Source organism: Dipodomys ordii, unplaced genomic scaffold (genome assembly GCF_000151885.1).
Source record: "Dipodomys ordii isolate 6190 unplaced genomic scaffold, Dord_2.0 Scaffold150, whole genome shotgun sequence".
Taxonomy (NCBI): domain Eukaryota; kingdom Metazoa; phylum Chordata; class Mammalia; order Rodentia; family Heteromyidae; genus Dipodomys; species Dipodomys ordii.
In genome coordinates, this window is record NW_012267366.1 from 2,298,751 (window position 1) to 2,313,757 (window position 15,007).

General features: G+C 42.5%; 1 protein-coding gene across 1 annotated transcript in view; it reads left to right on the plus strand.

Annotated features, from left to right (window-relative positions):
- The first annotated feature begins 2,838 nt into the window (after positions 1-2,838).
- Positions 2,839-15,007, plus strand: part of Prps2 (phosphoribosyl pyrophosphate synthetase 2) — a 28,727-nt gene continuing 16,558 nt past the window's right edge. Inside the window, exons 1-2 of the mRNA XM_013032202.1 lie at positions 2,839-3,100; positions 10,227-10,410. Coding sequence (XP_012887656.1) covers positions 2,979-3,100; positions 10,227-10,410 — 306 coding nt within the window. The 5' untranslated portion in view covers positions 2,839-2,978. The remainder of the gene's footprint in view (positions 3,101-10,226; positions 10,411-15,007) is intronic.

Here is a 15,007-nt window from a genome sequence, read left to right on the forward strand (position 1 = left end):
AAGATCTTGTCAATGAAAATGTGGTATCTGTAGTTTATTTTAAGATGCTTTAAAAAATAGATAATGAAAATACTGAACAAAATTGAGTTTCAAAATTGAGGTGAAGGGTATATGGCTATTCTTATACTCACCTTTTAAAATGTTTCCCTTAAATAATCATGTAAAAATTGAAAATGTAGAAATTAAAATGAGAAAAAAAAACTTGATTGTAGTGGAAAAGGCAATAAAAGAGAAATAAAGTTAAACTCAGTTTAACACTTTTCTTTTTCTGGTACCCCGCTTGAACTCAGTGCCTCATATTTGCTCAGCTTGTTTGCTTATGGTCATTGCTCTACTACTTGAGCCACACCTCCAGCCTACCTTTGGTCAGTTATGTGAAGATGGAGTCTCTTGTGTTTTTCTGTGTAGGCTTCAAAGATCCATCCCCTGGATCTAAGCCTCCTGAGAGTAGCTAGGATTATAGGTATCTTTAAGTACATTGTTTATAAATGCTTTGTAACATTATAAATTACTTGCCACATTCATGGCAAAAAGACACAGGCAAATGGATTAAGTGCTCAGCCATTGCTCTTAAAATATCTGTATCCCTAAGTTTCTTGAATATAATTAGAAATTTTGCACTCAAGGAGGGCAAAATGTAGCCTTAATAGGAGGAATCTGACTGCCAGTACCTAAAACTGGTCACAAATATCACTATCCCTAATAGGCAGAGCATCTGACAAGTTAATATGTTAGGTTTAAACACAATATTGGAATGAAAAACCTACTAGTTGAGTACTTCAAATATGATGAATCCAAATTGTAATATGCCATAGACACAAAATGTATATCAGCATTTGAAGACTTGGTACAAAAAAAGAATGCTAAATACTCCAAAAAATATTTTTTTTAAAGCTTAGTGCCAGGCAGAAAAGTTCACAAACTCCATCTCGGAGATTTCTCACCCTAGGGTGGTTTTGTCCCTGAAAGATTTTTGACAATGTCTGGACAAGCTGAGTTATCCCAGCTGGTAAAGAAGTGCTTCCGGCATCTAGTCTGTAGACACCAGGAGTCCCTCTAAGGATCTCCCAATGCATAGGGCAGCCCCATAACAAAGAGTGACAACAAAGTTACCAGTCTATGAGTCAAAGGTGCTGAGGTTGACAACTGCTGTCCTAGGTCCTGGTTTCTCTAAAATGTGGCTTATGGATCAAGGAAAAGGAGGCTGGGAAAGAGAGAGAGTTTGTACAGATAATACCTGTAGCAAGGGCCATAAGCTTGTACTATTATTCATTTCTTTGGTGGCCCTGGAGATTGAATGTAGGGTCTTGTGCATGTTATGTAAATACTCTACTTCCCATTTATGAAGATATTTGATGAATGTTATTAGTGATCCCATTTAGGACAATGGAATACTGCCCCTTTTCTTCACTGAATATATAAGCATAGAAACGCATCAAACTGTTAACCCAACAGCATCATCATAGTCACTCCACTGCCAATATTGCTTCTCTCTAATTGTGTCAAGGTCATGGTGTGTTAAAAGTCACATTTCAAATTCTATCTTCGAAACCCCTATCCATTAATCAGCCCAGAGATTAGAGGCTTAATAGTACTTTACAATTCATATATCTTATCAAAGAATGCTAATAGGAAGCCAGTTTCACTCTGAGATGAATATGTATATATTTAGAGGAATTCCATTATTTTATCTATGAGAGAAATTTCAAGAACATAAAATTACGGTCATATTGTTAGTAGAAATTTTATTAGGGTAGTTTAAATATAATTATATTAGCAGCCTCATTGATGAAAAGTTTCAGACACATGCTTGAGTATGAGACTAAATATCAACGCTACAGTAATTAAGTATGTAAATTTAATTGAGCTTATTTTGAAATATAGCTATGTATGTGCTGCTTAACATTTGAGCTATGTTCTGAGAAATGCCTCATTCAGCGATTTCATCCTTGTGTGAATATTATGGCGTTGTATTTAAAACTAAGGCAGTCAAAACACCGTTACTAAGCAAAATAACCTTATGGGACCACTTTTGTATATATGGTCCGTCATTAAAAGAAGTATTATCATTCAGTACACCTAACTATGTATAGATAATGAAGCATTGAAGGCAAGGCTTTTAATGTAATTATAATATTTCTAGTGTAATACATACACCTTTTTGAGCAGAAAGAGAAGGGTAGATCGCTGCTGGAAATGGTGTCTTGGGCAATTTTTTTTGACGAGCAGATCTATCAGGAGTTTAAAAGAAATCCTCACAATACATGGTAAACTAAGTTGCAAAGCACAAGGATCCATATGAAATGTCTCAAGGATATGAATAGTTCAATAATCTCCCAAATCCCAAACGGTAGACATGTGGCCTACTCAGTTCTATCAACAAAATTTAAAATACAAAATATCTGAATTGATCTTTTGGTAATACAGATCTTCCAATAAGAAAAAGAGAGTTTTGGGGGGGGGAGCGGGGTAAAGCATTTCTCTTAATGGAGTTTCAATGGTGGTTTATGCCACCATCACTGCCTTGCTGCAGTTCAGCACCAGTGGTTCACAAGGAGTTGGGGCAATCCAGGTCAGGGCATAGCCCTTGGCTGACAGCTATCTCTCTGATTGCTTTGTATCTCTCTGTCTTTCAGTGCCTAGTTAATTGGATGATTGGATGTCACCCGAGAGGCAGGTCAGAAAGGTCAAGTTTAAGCGGAAAGTTCTTTGGGCACCTGGGCACTCTGGGAACATCCAAGGCTTCGCATCCAACTACCAGGGCTATGTGGGCAGCTGCAGCTCCCTGCGTCCTCAAGCTCCTCCCCCAGCTCCTGCTCCTCCAGCTCCTCCCCCAGCTCCTCCCCCTTAGCTCCTCCCCATAGCTCGGGTCTCGTCGCTGTGCTTTCCCGCTCCAGCAGCAACTGCCACAGCCGTCTGTGTCGCTGTCGTTGTCGCGATCGCCTTCACCGCGCGCTCCTCGGAACCCACGAACCACCATGCCCAACATCGTGCTCTTCAGCGGGAGCTCGCACCAGGACCTGTCCCAGCGCGTCGCCGACCGCCTGGGCCTGGAGTTGGGCAAGGTGGTCACCAAGAAGTTCAGCAACCAGGAGACCAGGTGGGAGCTGAGACGGGGCGGGCGCGCGGCTGCGGGGCCGAGCGTGGGGCCGTTATGCTCGAGCCACCTCCGCGGGCGCCGTGCACCCCTTCCGGGGCGGGACGGCGGCAACGCGGCCTCAGAGCCACCGCGGCTGCGCCAGGGGAGAGGTCCAGGAGGGGTGCCCTCCTGCCTTCCCCGCTTTCGCGTGCGCGCCCAGGGCTAAGCCTTTGAGGGGCCGGCTGAAGGTGTCGGGGCCTTCCAATTGCGCCGCCTGCTGTGACGTCCCAAGTCCGGAAGGGCGACATCAGGGTGGTCACCGACCGCCGGCGACATCCCCAGTGTCTGCATCCGTGCAGGGAGTGCTGGAGGACGGAGCTTGGCCCCCCTCCCAGTTTCCCCTCTCTGACCTGCCAAGTTAAACGCCAGACCTGTGTGTGACACAATAGGTTCCGCACACATCCCGTGCCCTTGTTTACCTGAGGTCCTTTCAAACGTGCCTTCCCGGGGTCTGGGTCCTGGGTCTGAGCCAGGGGACCCGAGATCGTGGTTCCTCCCGCCCCAGGTACCCAGCATTCGCCTTATCCATTGCAGAAGTTTCAAAGCGCCTGAGAATCCCGTACCGGACACACGTGCCGGGCTCGCCTGCTTCCCCTAACTTTGCTGCCTCTAAGCTGAACGACTTGCAGCTTCTTTGTTATTTCTAGGAGTCGGCAGTATACAGCCACAAGGCTCCCTTTTTGCTGTAAATTCAACCCTTTTTTAAGTGCATAAGTCGTGGTCAGCGGGGTTTAGTGCCATCAGGAGATGGCCATCTTCAGAAGCTGGGCTTTGGGTTCTTTCTTCCACCTGCCCAAATCCACGAAGCTCTTTGATCAGTTTCAAGTTGGCCTCTTTTCCCCTCTCCCCATATGCTTAGTACAGCTAGCTGTACACCAGTATGGATAACTTTTCAATCTTTGGCAAAGTTCCAGTTTAACGAACAATTTTAAGAAATCGTGTTGAAGCTGTTGGATAGCCGCATGGGAGAAAAAAAAAACCATGAAAACAAAATGAACCTCCATCCATACTTCTCCCTATTTACAAAAGTTATCTTCAAATGCATCATAGGCTTTAAGATCTACAACTTAAAAGTTACCAGAAGAAAATATGGGGGGAGGGGGAATTCCATAGCAAGAGCTTTGTTGTAACTGATGGCAAAGATGCTTTTTAAAAAATTTTTCCTGGACCAGTCAGATTGTAGGTTATAAGCTTCCTTGCAAGAAGTAAATTGTAGTTCCATCAAACAGCATGAGTAGATGGCAGGTGCTATTACTGCCTGGAGAAATCAAGCTAAAGAATTCCCCTTGGTAGGGTTTAATGGAGAAACTGGGGAGGAGCTAGGTTTCAATGTTACAGTATGTTGCCAGTCAGAATAAAGACATCTGATAGAAACATAATATGGAGACATTGTAATTGATGTGGGTTTTGGAAACAATTACATTGCCTTTTCTTGTGATCTCAATGCAGCTCAACCCTTTGTTCAAAGCATGGCTGGTTGAGACCTGTTTTTGCTCAGTCAAAGCTGGATTTCTGCATAAATCACTCTATAGGCTTAAATGAAACTCACGCAGATATTCAAGTATGATTGTTCATGTTTGGTTCCAATATAAGGCAAGCTTTTTTTTTGTGGTACAGGTTCTGAGGCTTAGCTTTTTCACTCAAGGCGGAAGTTGTACCACTTGAGCCACAACTGCACTAATGATTATTGCTGGTTAATTGAAGATAAATCTCCCTGACTCTTACCTGGTCTGGCTTCAAACAGTGATCCTCAGATCTCAGCCTCCTCAGTAGCTAGGATTACAGGCCTGAGCAACCAGTGCCTGGCTTGAAGCAGACTAATTTTCAATTGGTTCTGAATATCTTTTAATCGCACTTGAAATAAGTCATAAAGTCTTGAAAACCAACTCAGCCTGGAACCTGAGAATTGCTTATAGAGCTGTATTTTATGTTTTGAATATGTAGAACTTAAAAGGTTAACTTCCTGACTTTTTCCCATGAACTGTACAGGGATGGAAGTTGGTTTTGATGAACAATTCTCTCTGTTTCAGGTACTGTGCTAATAATCTATTTATACTGTGTGGTCCCATAGAGGAGTAAAACAGGAAGGCAAAAAGAAGAGAAAGTTGACTCAATTCACCTATAAAGCCTCTTTTGCAATCTCTCACTGAGCCAAGACCAGAAACCTGGGTTGTTCTCTCCAGATCATCAGTCCTTCTAGTCCATGCATCTTTTCATATGTGCTACTTAATCAGATATCAGTAATCAGAGCCTTCTACTTTCGCCTTCCTATCATGACAGATGTGCGGGGTAAAATCTGTTCTAGCTTCTTACAGGCACCAGAAATTCCTGACCTCCTAGGCCAGCATTCAGGAGGTCTCTGTTGTACCATTTTAGTCTGGTCACTTAACCTGATGCTCATGCTCTTAGCTGTGCTGAGGGACCCAAGATACTAGTTATTGCTATGAAACAAATCATGCAGAACTCAGTGGCTTACATTGTCAATTGTTTATTTTTGCTACAAAATGTGTGATTTGAGCAGGGCTGGGCACGGGAGGTTTGTGTCTCTCCAGCGGTGGCCTGCTGGGGTGAGTACAGAGGCTGGAGGATCTATTTTGAAGGTGACTCACTCACATGGTTTTTACTAGCTTTTACATGGAAGGCTAGATAGGAATTTGGTTCCTCTTCTAGTACTCCTTCCTCATAGCTGCTTGGACTTCCTTCCAGCATGGAAGCTGAGTTCCGACAGGAGTGTTTCCTAAGACAAGAAGCAGCTACCACTCTGTTAAGGCCTGAGTCTGGAAGTTAGCATATCACTATTTGTTTTCATGTTCTCTTGCTTAAGTCCAGAGTACTTCCAGGTTTGAGGAAATGGATGTAGACCCTCCTTCTTGTTGGGAAAAATGTTCGAAACAAAACAAAACAAAACTTTGCTACAGCCACTCATTGTTGAGTAAGTTCCATACTTCTACTTCTTTGTTTGGGGATCAGAAATGATCCTTTGGCTGACTAGAAGGCGGATGCACCCTTCTATCCCCACAATGTGAAAAACCTAGGATCCAGCCCAAGAGAGATCTTATTGATGAGGAAAAGCCAGGCGGGCTTTGGAACCCTGTCCTCTCCTGGACTGCTATTCCTAGACAGATTGCTGTTCCTAAGGGAAGCAAAACAAAACAAGACAAAAATCTAATCTTGTGAGATAAACAGTTATAAGATCAGGAATTGAGAAACTTTCTGTAAAGGGCCAGATCGTAAATATTTCAGGCACTGTTGCCTATCTGGAGTTTCTGTTGCTGCTGTATCTTACAGTTCTGAAAGTTCGAAGGCCTTCATGGCTCTATATGGCTGTACTCCTGCCTGGGTCATTAGTGGCTAATACAGCCCCTAGCCTTGCCCAGTTTGTGATGGTAGCACACATTCTTGGGTTCTTGGTTCCCTCCTCCAGCTTCAGTGCCTCACTGATCACTTCTCTTTCTGCCTTTGATCTCTTTTGTTGTGCTGCTACTTGGACTTGGATTCATAGCCTAGGAACTCTTCCTTAGTGAAAAAACTCAAGGTCGATGCTCTACCACTTGAGCCATAGCTCTGCTTCCACTTATTTGCTGGTTAATTGGAGGTAAGAGTCTCATAGACTTTCCTGCCCAGTCTACCTTTGAAATGGGATCCTCAGATCTCAGCCTCCTGAGTAACAAACTACCAGCACCTGGCTCAGATCTCTTTTGTGTCCCTATCCCATTTTACAAGCCAGTTTACATGGGGCTAATTTAAATAATCCAGTCTAACATCTTGTGTTTGGGCTATCTGGTTAATATCCAAATACAGTTCTCTTTCCTGTATAGTCTAATATATTCGAAGGATTAGGGTGTGGCTATCAGGGAGGGCCCTGCCTACCATACCATTCCTGGCTGATGGGCCATATGAAAAACTGGCTATTTGGTAAGTGCAGGTGGCTCATAATTATAATCCTAGCTACTCAGGAAGCTGAGATCTGAGGATCATGATTCAAAGCCACCCAGGCAGAAAAGTCTCTTATCCTTATTTAACTACCAAAAAAGAAAAGCTAGAAGTGGACTTGAGACTCAGGTGGTAGAGTGCTATCCCTGAACAATAAAGTCAGGCACAGTGCTCAGGCCCTGATTTCAACCCCCAAGACTGGCACACACCCCCCCCCACACACAGCCTGTCCACTGTATTTTGTCAACCTAAGATATACCATAATTAGCTTCACCCAACACTTGATGGAAGGTTTATAAAGAAGTTAATGTTAACTCAAAATAGGAGGCACACAAAGGACTTTTTTCTATTGTTTCCATCCTCAATTGCTAGCGAATTGTTGATATCTATAGCAGAGAACATGCAGGAACACAATGTAATGTTATCAAAACTCAGTTGAAGAACATGTCACTTAAAGAAGTCATCTTTTATTTATGCGCTTTGCAGTTGAATATAAGCTTCTGTTCATTTACATAGACTAGTACATGGCATCTTAAATGTTGATTTGTTTTTAGATTTTCATTAATTATTAACTTGGCCTTTTAAATCAGATAAGGTAATTGGATGTCATTGATTTCTGGTCTTTGGAGGAAAGAAGGATAATTATTCACATGCCTCACATGTGAATTCCTTATATTTTATTTTTGGATGAGTTTGCTTACAGCCAGTGCTGTTGTAATGTGACATATGGATTCCTAAAAATTTCCATACTATGCAAATTGTGCAATTAAAAGCCACAGAGTATGCCAGCCATAGTGGTATACACCTGTATTCCCAGAACTTTGAAGTCTAGGATAGGAGGATCTCAAGTTTGAGGTTTGCCTGGCCTGTGTATCAAGCTCTGGATCAAATTGCAGTATATAATGAGCCCCTATCTTAAATAAAAAGAAAATAGAAGTTACAAGACTTAGGTACAACATTGAAAAACTGCCTCAGCGATGTAACAAAAAATACAGCTTATGTATTTGAAATGCTGTGTAACTATACAGCATACAGGGCACCTTGCCTTTGCTTGTGGATGTGCACCTCAAAAGGACTGAAACTTGGAGTTCTTAGTACATGACAAAAAGGAGGGTTATCTGAGATCATGAGGCTAGTTGGGACCTAGTCCTTGTTTGCTACATTCATGCATTTTCCCAGCCCTATCCTTGCTTCTCCTCTCTATCTCTTCCCTTTACTCCCTTTCCCTCCCTTGTGCTTTAACCCTTGAGTTGCATCTGTAGCCCTAGTTTTCTACACTCAAGATAAGAGATTGGACATAAGCAAAGTTCACGCAGTGCTCTCATTTCAAATTTAAAAGTATGAGAACAAATTTGCCTTTTCAAAGCACGTGTCGAAGCAGAGCCGATCTTTTTGACTCCACAGTGCTGTGAAGGACCTACATGAAGCATGTGGCCCTTTCGCTTTTCTTTCTCCTTGTCAGGGATTTTTCTTCCATTGAGTAAGAAAATTCTACATCTACAGACACAGAAATGTCCACATGATGTAGTTTGTCAAAAGTGAGCCTGGACTCACAGCTTCTCAAGGAGTTAGCATGTCAGAAAATGGGAAATGGCGTGCAGAAGAGAAGAGATAGGAATCCCCAGGCCACAGCTGGGCACAGGCAGAGGATGAAGCAGGTCAAGCAGCTCCCACAGACCAGCTGCAGGGTGGGGAAACACATTGGGAAATGCTAAATTGTTAGTTGAGTGTTCGCAGTTGAATTGCAATGTAGTACTTAGAAAAGTTAGTCCAGCAACAAGATACAGATATTACACCCAGAGTAACAACTTGTGTGTGGTAGGAGATAGACAGTGGTTGAAGCTGGCTACGTTGCTTGGCCCATCGTTTACTCAGTTGAGATTATCTGTCAGGTGAGCGTGAATCTTGGTTGAGAATCGGAGAGGGACGTGATGGGACAGAGAGACTGTGCTATGACGACGTCCTCTTCACGAATGACAAGGAAGTGGGTGATGCTCCAAGTTTCAACTCAAGACAGCAAGACTCACATCTTTGCTAGAGCCTTAGATAGCTAAAAAGCACAGCCCAACTTGAAATTGATCGCCTCCAGGCTATTTGCCTGTCTGTTATAAACCTTATTGAATGATTTGAATTTTAAAGCAATATTCTTGTATAGCAGCTTTAAAAAAAATCTCTAAAGCCATCATAATTTACACAAAAGAGTTAACATAGCCAGACTGGAACAGAGAAAGGTGTCCTTCCCAAAGTCAGCCATTGGCATCTGGGAACTTTGATTTTTTTTTTGACAGTTCGCAGCATTCCTTGTTAAGAATGGCTCAGCATTGGTAAAGTGTGTGTGTGTGTGTGTGTGTGTGTGTGTCTGTCTGTCTGTCTGTCTGTCTGTATCTATCTGTCTGTCTGTCTGTCTGTGCCTATGCACCAATACTGGGGTTTGAATTCAGAGCTTTATGCTAACCAGGCAGGTATCTTACCACTTGAACCACATCAGCCTTTTTTGGCCTTAGTTATTTTTCAGATGGGGTCCATGATCTTTAGTGGGGCCAGCCTTCAACCTCCAGCCTTCACCCTTGATCCTCCTACTTATATCTCCCACATAGTTGGAATTACCAACACACATGACTACATCCGGCCTTTTGGCTGAGATGGTATCTTACTAACATTTTGCTCAGGCTAGCCTAGAACCATGATCTGCCCAATCTCCACCAGGAATTGTAGCTGGGATTACAAGTGCAGATTAACTAGTAACAACTGCAGAATAATATAATCTATGCTGAATACTTGCCTGAGATTGGGAGATTTTGATACTCATTAGGCAAAAGGCTACCCATGTGACCAGCTTTCAAGACAAACCCTGGGTCTTAGTGGGCAACACTGGGCTTGAGTTGCCACAGCTCACTACTGGAGGCATTGCGTTCAACTTCTGTTACTCATCTGGAGGAGACAAAGGGAGGCTCTGGTTTTCTCCAGCTTGCCCTCACACATTTTTTCCCTTTGCTGAGTTTCTTATGTCCTCTAGAAAACTGCCATCATGACGTGACTGTATGCTCAGACTTAGGGCTGGGCCTTGTACATCACAAACTTGGTGTAGTCTCCAAGAGCCCTTGGGACACAGATAGATTTACTTAGTATTAATGATGCCATTTTTAATCTCTAGCGTTGAGATCGGTGAAAGTGTAAGAGGGGAAGATGTCTACATCATCCAGAGTGGCTGTGGAGAAATTAACGACAACCTCATGGAACTGCTTATCATGATCAACGCGTGCAAGATTGCCTCATCTTCCCGGGTGACCGCCGTGATCCCATGTTTCCCATATGCCCGGCAAGACAAAAAGGACAAGGTAGGAGAGGTGTGTCCTGTCCTATAAACGCTCTGGGTCACCAGGCACTGGTGGCTCATGCTTGTAATCCTAGCTACTCAGGAGGCTGAAATCTGAGGATTGTGGTTCAAAGCCAGCCTAGCTTGGGATTCTTATCTCCAATAAACCACCAGAAAGCAGGAAGTGGCATTGTAGCTCAAGTGGTAGAGCGCTCACCTTGAGCTGGAGAGCTGAGGGACAGCACCTAGGCCCAGAGTTCAAGTCCTATGACCGGGAAAAACAAAACAAAACAAAAATCCTGTTCTGGGTCACCAGAGCTCCTCACATGCCACCCTTATTAGAATATCAGGGAAGTGTTGGCTTTCTTGGTCTTTTGATTTGTTTGGTGGTACTGGAATTTGAACTAGGAAGGTGCTCTACCATTTGAACCACTCTGCTAATCCTTTTTGCTTTCGTTATTTTTCACAATAAGCTCTCTAGCTTTATGCTCGGGCCAGCATGGACAGTGATCTTCCTCTTCATGCTTTGCCACATGGCTTATTTCATAGACACATGTCAACAATGCCCAGACACTGGTTGAAATGAAGTCTTACAAACATTTTTTTGGCCCAGGCTGACCTCAAATTATGATCCCCCAATCTCTGCCTCTCATAGATGATGCACATTTTTTTCAGGTATTAAAATATAATTATTAGCTTGGTGCCGGTGGCTAACGCCTGTAATCCTAGCTGCTCAGGAGGCTGAGATCTGAGGATATCTGTTCAAAGCCAGCCCGGGTAGGAAATCCATAAAACACTTATCTCTAATTAACCACAAAAAAGCCAGGAGTAGAGTTGTAACTCAAATACTAGAGCACTAGCCTAGAGCAAAAAAGCTCAAGGACAGTGTCCAGGCCCTGAGTTCAAGCCCAAGGATTGGCAACAAAAACAAACAAAATACCATTATTATCCAGAGCATGATGATACTGTACATATTTGTGGTGGTGGATTAGATTACATACACGCACACATACCCCTTTCCAATTTAAACTGGAAAACATCCAAAGTATATCACAGGATTGTATGTGTGTCAGGATCCTAGTTGTGATATTATGCTACAGGTTTGAGATGCTGGCTGAATGACCCATAGGATTTCTGCTGTTATTACCTACAACCATATGTGAACCTATGAGTCTCCCAAAATAAAAAAGGTTGATTAAATACACTTTGTTAACCTGTTTTTAACTTTATAATAAGAAAAGAGTTAATATTGGTTGAATATTCTTTTACCAACATTAGCATTAGAGGAGCATCTGTAAGTCTCCTGGAGAAGTTGAAGAACATTTAGTTGGTCTTAACCTTCAAGATACATAAGAAGTTGGAGATTGAGAGGAATTGGAATGAGATTGTTCGCTAGGACAGTTAAAACAAGTTACCTTAAGCCTGGTAGATTAAAAGAGCAGAAATTTATTTTTTCACAAGTTCACAAGCCAAATGTCTGAAACCAAGATGTGGGAGCCAGTTTCTGGTGGCTCATACCTACAATCCTGCCTACAGGGGGCTGAGATAGAAGGATTATGATTTGAAGCCAGCCCAGGTAGGAAAATCCATGAAACTTTTAATCTCCAATTAAGCACTAGAAAACCAGAAATGGTGCTGTGGCTCAATGTGGTAGGCCCTGAGTTCTAGGCCCACAATGGACAAAAAAATAAAAAGATGAGCGTAGGGTCATGTTCCTGCACAAGTTATAAAAGGAATTAAGGTCTTGATTTATTCTGGCCTCTACCACAGTCCTCCTATTTATACTTCCCATATAGCTGAGATGACAGTTTTGCACCACCAGGCCCAGCTCTGCCTGTTAAGATTGGGGTCTTGTGAATTTTTGCCCGGATGTAGGCCCAACTTTGTAAAGTTTCACCACCTCCACACTGCTTCTAGCACATGATCCTTTGAGGACACCAGCCATGTCTATACCATCGGTGTGTCTGTCACTTTTGAGCAGCCCACACTGTCAGTAACTTAAGCTGCTATGAAGCCACGTCCTCCCTTGTTATTTATACAGCTTCTTTTATTTTAGACAAGATTCTCAAGTTTTAGATGGTATTTTTAGTTACTTGGAAATTTCATCCCAACAGTAATGTGTGACTTAGCTCTTCTGCCTGTGTGTTCTTCCAAGATATTTTAGTGTGCACATTCTTGTCTGTGTCATAAAGGAGACTTTTTCTCTTTCATGTGAAAAGGGACTTAGTAAATTTTCATACTGTGTGACTATTTCTTTTTTCCCCCCAGTCCTGTGGCTTGAACTCAGGGCATGGGAGCTGTCTCTGAGCCTCTTTGTGCTCAAGGCTAGTGGTCTACCACTTGAGCCACAGAGCCACTTCTAGCTTTTTCTGAGTAGTTTATTGGAGATAAGAGTCTCATTGACTTTCCTGCCCAGGCTGGCTTCAAACTGTGACCCTCAGATCTCAGCCACCTGAGTAGCTAGAATGACAGGCATGAGCTACCAATACCCAGCTCTGACTGTTTCTTTTAATTCAATTTTTTTCTATTAGGCTTTGTATTTGGTCCAGAGATATTTGATAATTGTAGCTTCTCACAGTGTGTGACTATTATTTTGATCAAGTTCTTTTATTTCTGATAGGTTTTTCATTTTGTGTTTGGCCCTGACATACTTAATTTTATATTCTTCAGAACATTTTTTTCTCTTATTCTCTTATTCCCTTTTTCCACAATTGAGCAGTTTGTAGCTTTAAATTTCTCTTTAACAGACAGAAATATTCAGACACTGCATTTCTTGGCATTTATCCTATTCTCTGCTGCCTCTTTTGTCCAAGGTTGTAGTTTCTAACTAGTTTCTTATTTTTATTCATAATGGAATCTGTGTACTAAGGAAACTAGTGTTGCTGTACCTTGTCTCTTGCATTGCATCAAGTGTGATTACCTCAAGCTTATGATCTCTAATTGCCAGCCTTGTCCCCATCCACTGTGCTAGCAAGAAAAGCCCAAAAATTTCTGAAGCCCCAAGTGGTTTTGTCCAATTGTAGAATTGCATAATCTAGCTATTTACCAGATTTCTCTTCTTCCCTCCTTCTCTCCTTCTTTCCCTCCCTCCCCCCTCCCTCCCTCCCTCCCTCTCTCCCCCCTCCCTTCCTTCCTTCCTTCCTTCCTTTTGTTGTTTTTTTGTGTTTGTTTGTTTTGCTGGTACCAGGACTTAAACTCAGGAACCTCATGCTTGCTCAGCTGGTGCTCTACCATTTGAGTAATGCCTCCAGCGCAGCATTTTGCTCCTGCCAAAGCAGATGGAGGAGTCTCAGGGACTTGTCTGCCTTCACTGCTTTAAAACCTCAATCCTCCAGATTTCAGCCTCCTGAGTAGCTAGGATTATAGACATGAGCCACTAATGCCAGCTTACCAGTTTTATTATCATTAGCTATTTAGATGTTTTTTCCAAATTGCACACATGTTCCATGAGTTTTCCCAACTTAACTGCTACTGGAAGAGATAACATTTTGATTATGTACCACCCAGAGTCAAAGATGGGATAACGTTTGAGAGACAGTTCATATGGCAGCTCAGGAAATCAAATCACATGCTATTGGAGAACATGAGTTGAAGAGAAGGACTCATAGGTGTGTTTATTAAGTTCCTAGTGTTTCTGACAAGCCAAGTGGCTTAAAAACGGTAGCAATCTTTGCCTATGACATCTCATGAAGCAATGAAGTTCTTTGAAATTGCTCTCCTTAGAAGCACCTACAAAGAATTCCAGAAAAATCTTGTGACCTTTAACCATCTTCAAATCTTGTTTCAAGCACAGTCACTGGTGGCTCACAGCTGTAATCCTAGCTACTCAGGAAGCTGAGATATGAGGATCGTGGTTCAAAACCAGCCCGGGCAGGAAAGCTCATGGGTCTATTATCTCCAGCGAACTTCTCAGAAAAAGCCAGACGTGGTGCTGTGGCTCAAGTGGTAGCTCTCTAGCCTTGAGCACAAAGAGCCTCAGAGACAGCACCCGGGCCCTGAGTTCTAGTCCTACCCAGGACCAGCAAAATAAAAGAAAAGGTACCAAAGTGGTCTGAGGTCTGGTATGAAATGGGTTCAGATTTAAAGTCCAGCACTTATTTGCTCTTTGTTCTTTGTTAGTTACTTAAACTTTTTAACTTTATTTTCCTTGTCTATAACTTGAGACTATTAGCTACTACTTATGAAGTACATGGCCTGTAATACACTAAGGGACAACCTTTATCAAAGGAGGTATATGTCAGATACTTGGAATTTGCAGCCTATTGGACAATCTATTGCTCTAGCTTCACATCTCCCTTTTATTGTAGAAGCTGCCATAGCCAATGTGTAACAGAACTGGTGTGATTGTGTTGCAATAAAACTTTATTTATACACACTGAACTAGGAATTTTATGTACCCACCAAATGTCAAAGAATATTCTTCTTTTAGTTCAATCTCATCTAACTGGAGAAACCATCCTTAGCAATTTAGTTGAACAAAAACAGGCCATGGGCAGATTTGACTCACAAGCCATATAGTCAGCTGGTCCATGCCATAGGAGAGGAGGCGCAGTGTAACTGCCAGTTCCCTCCCCTGTGAGAACAGGGCTGTGTGTGAGATAAAGAATACATCTCTATCG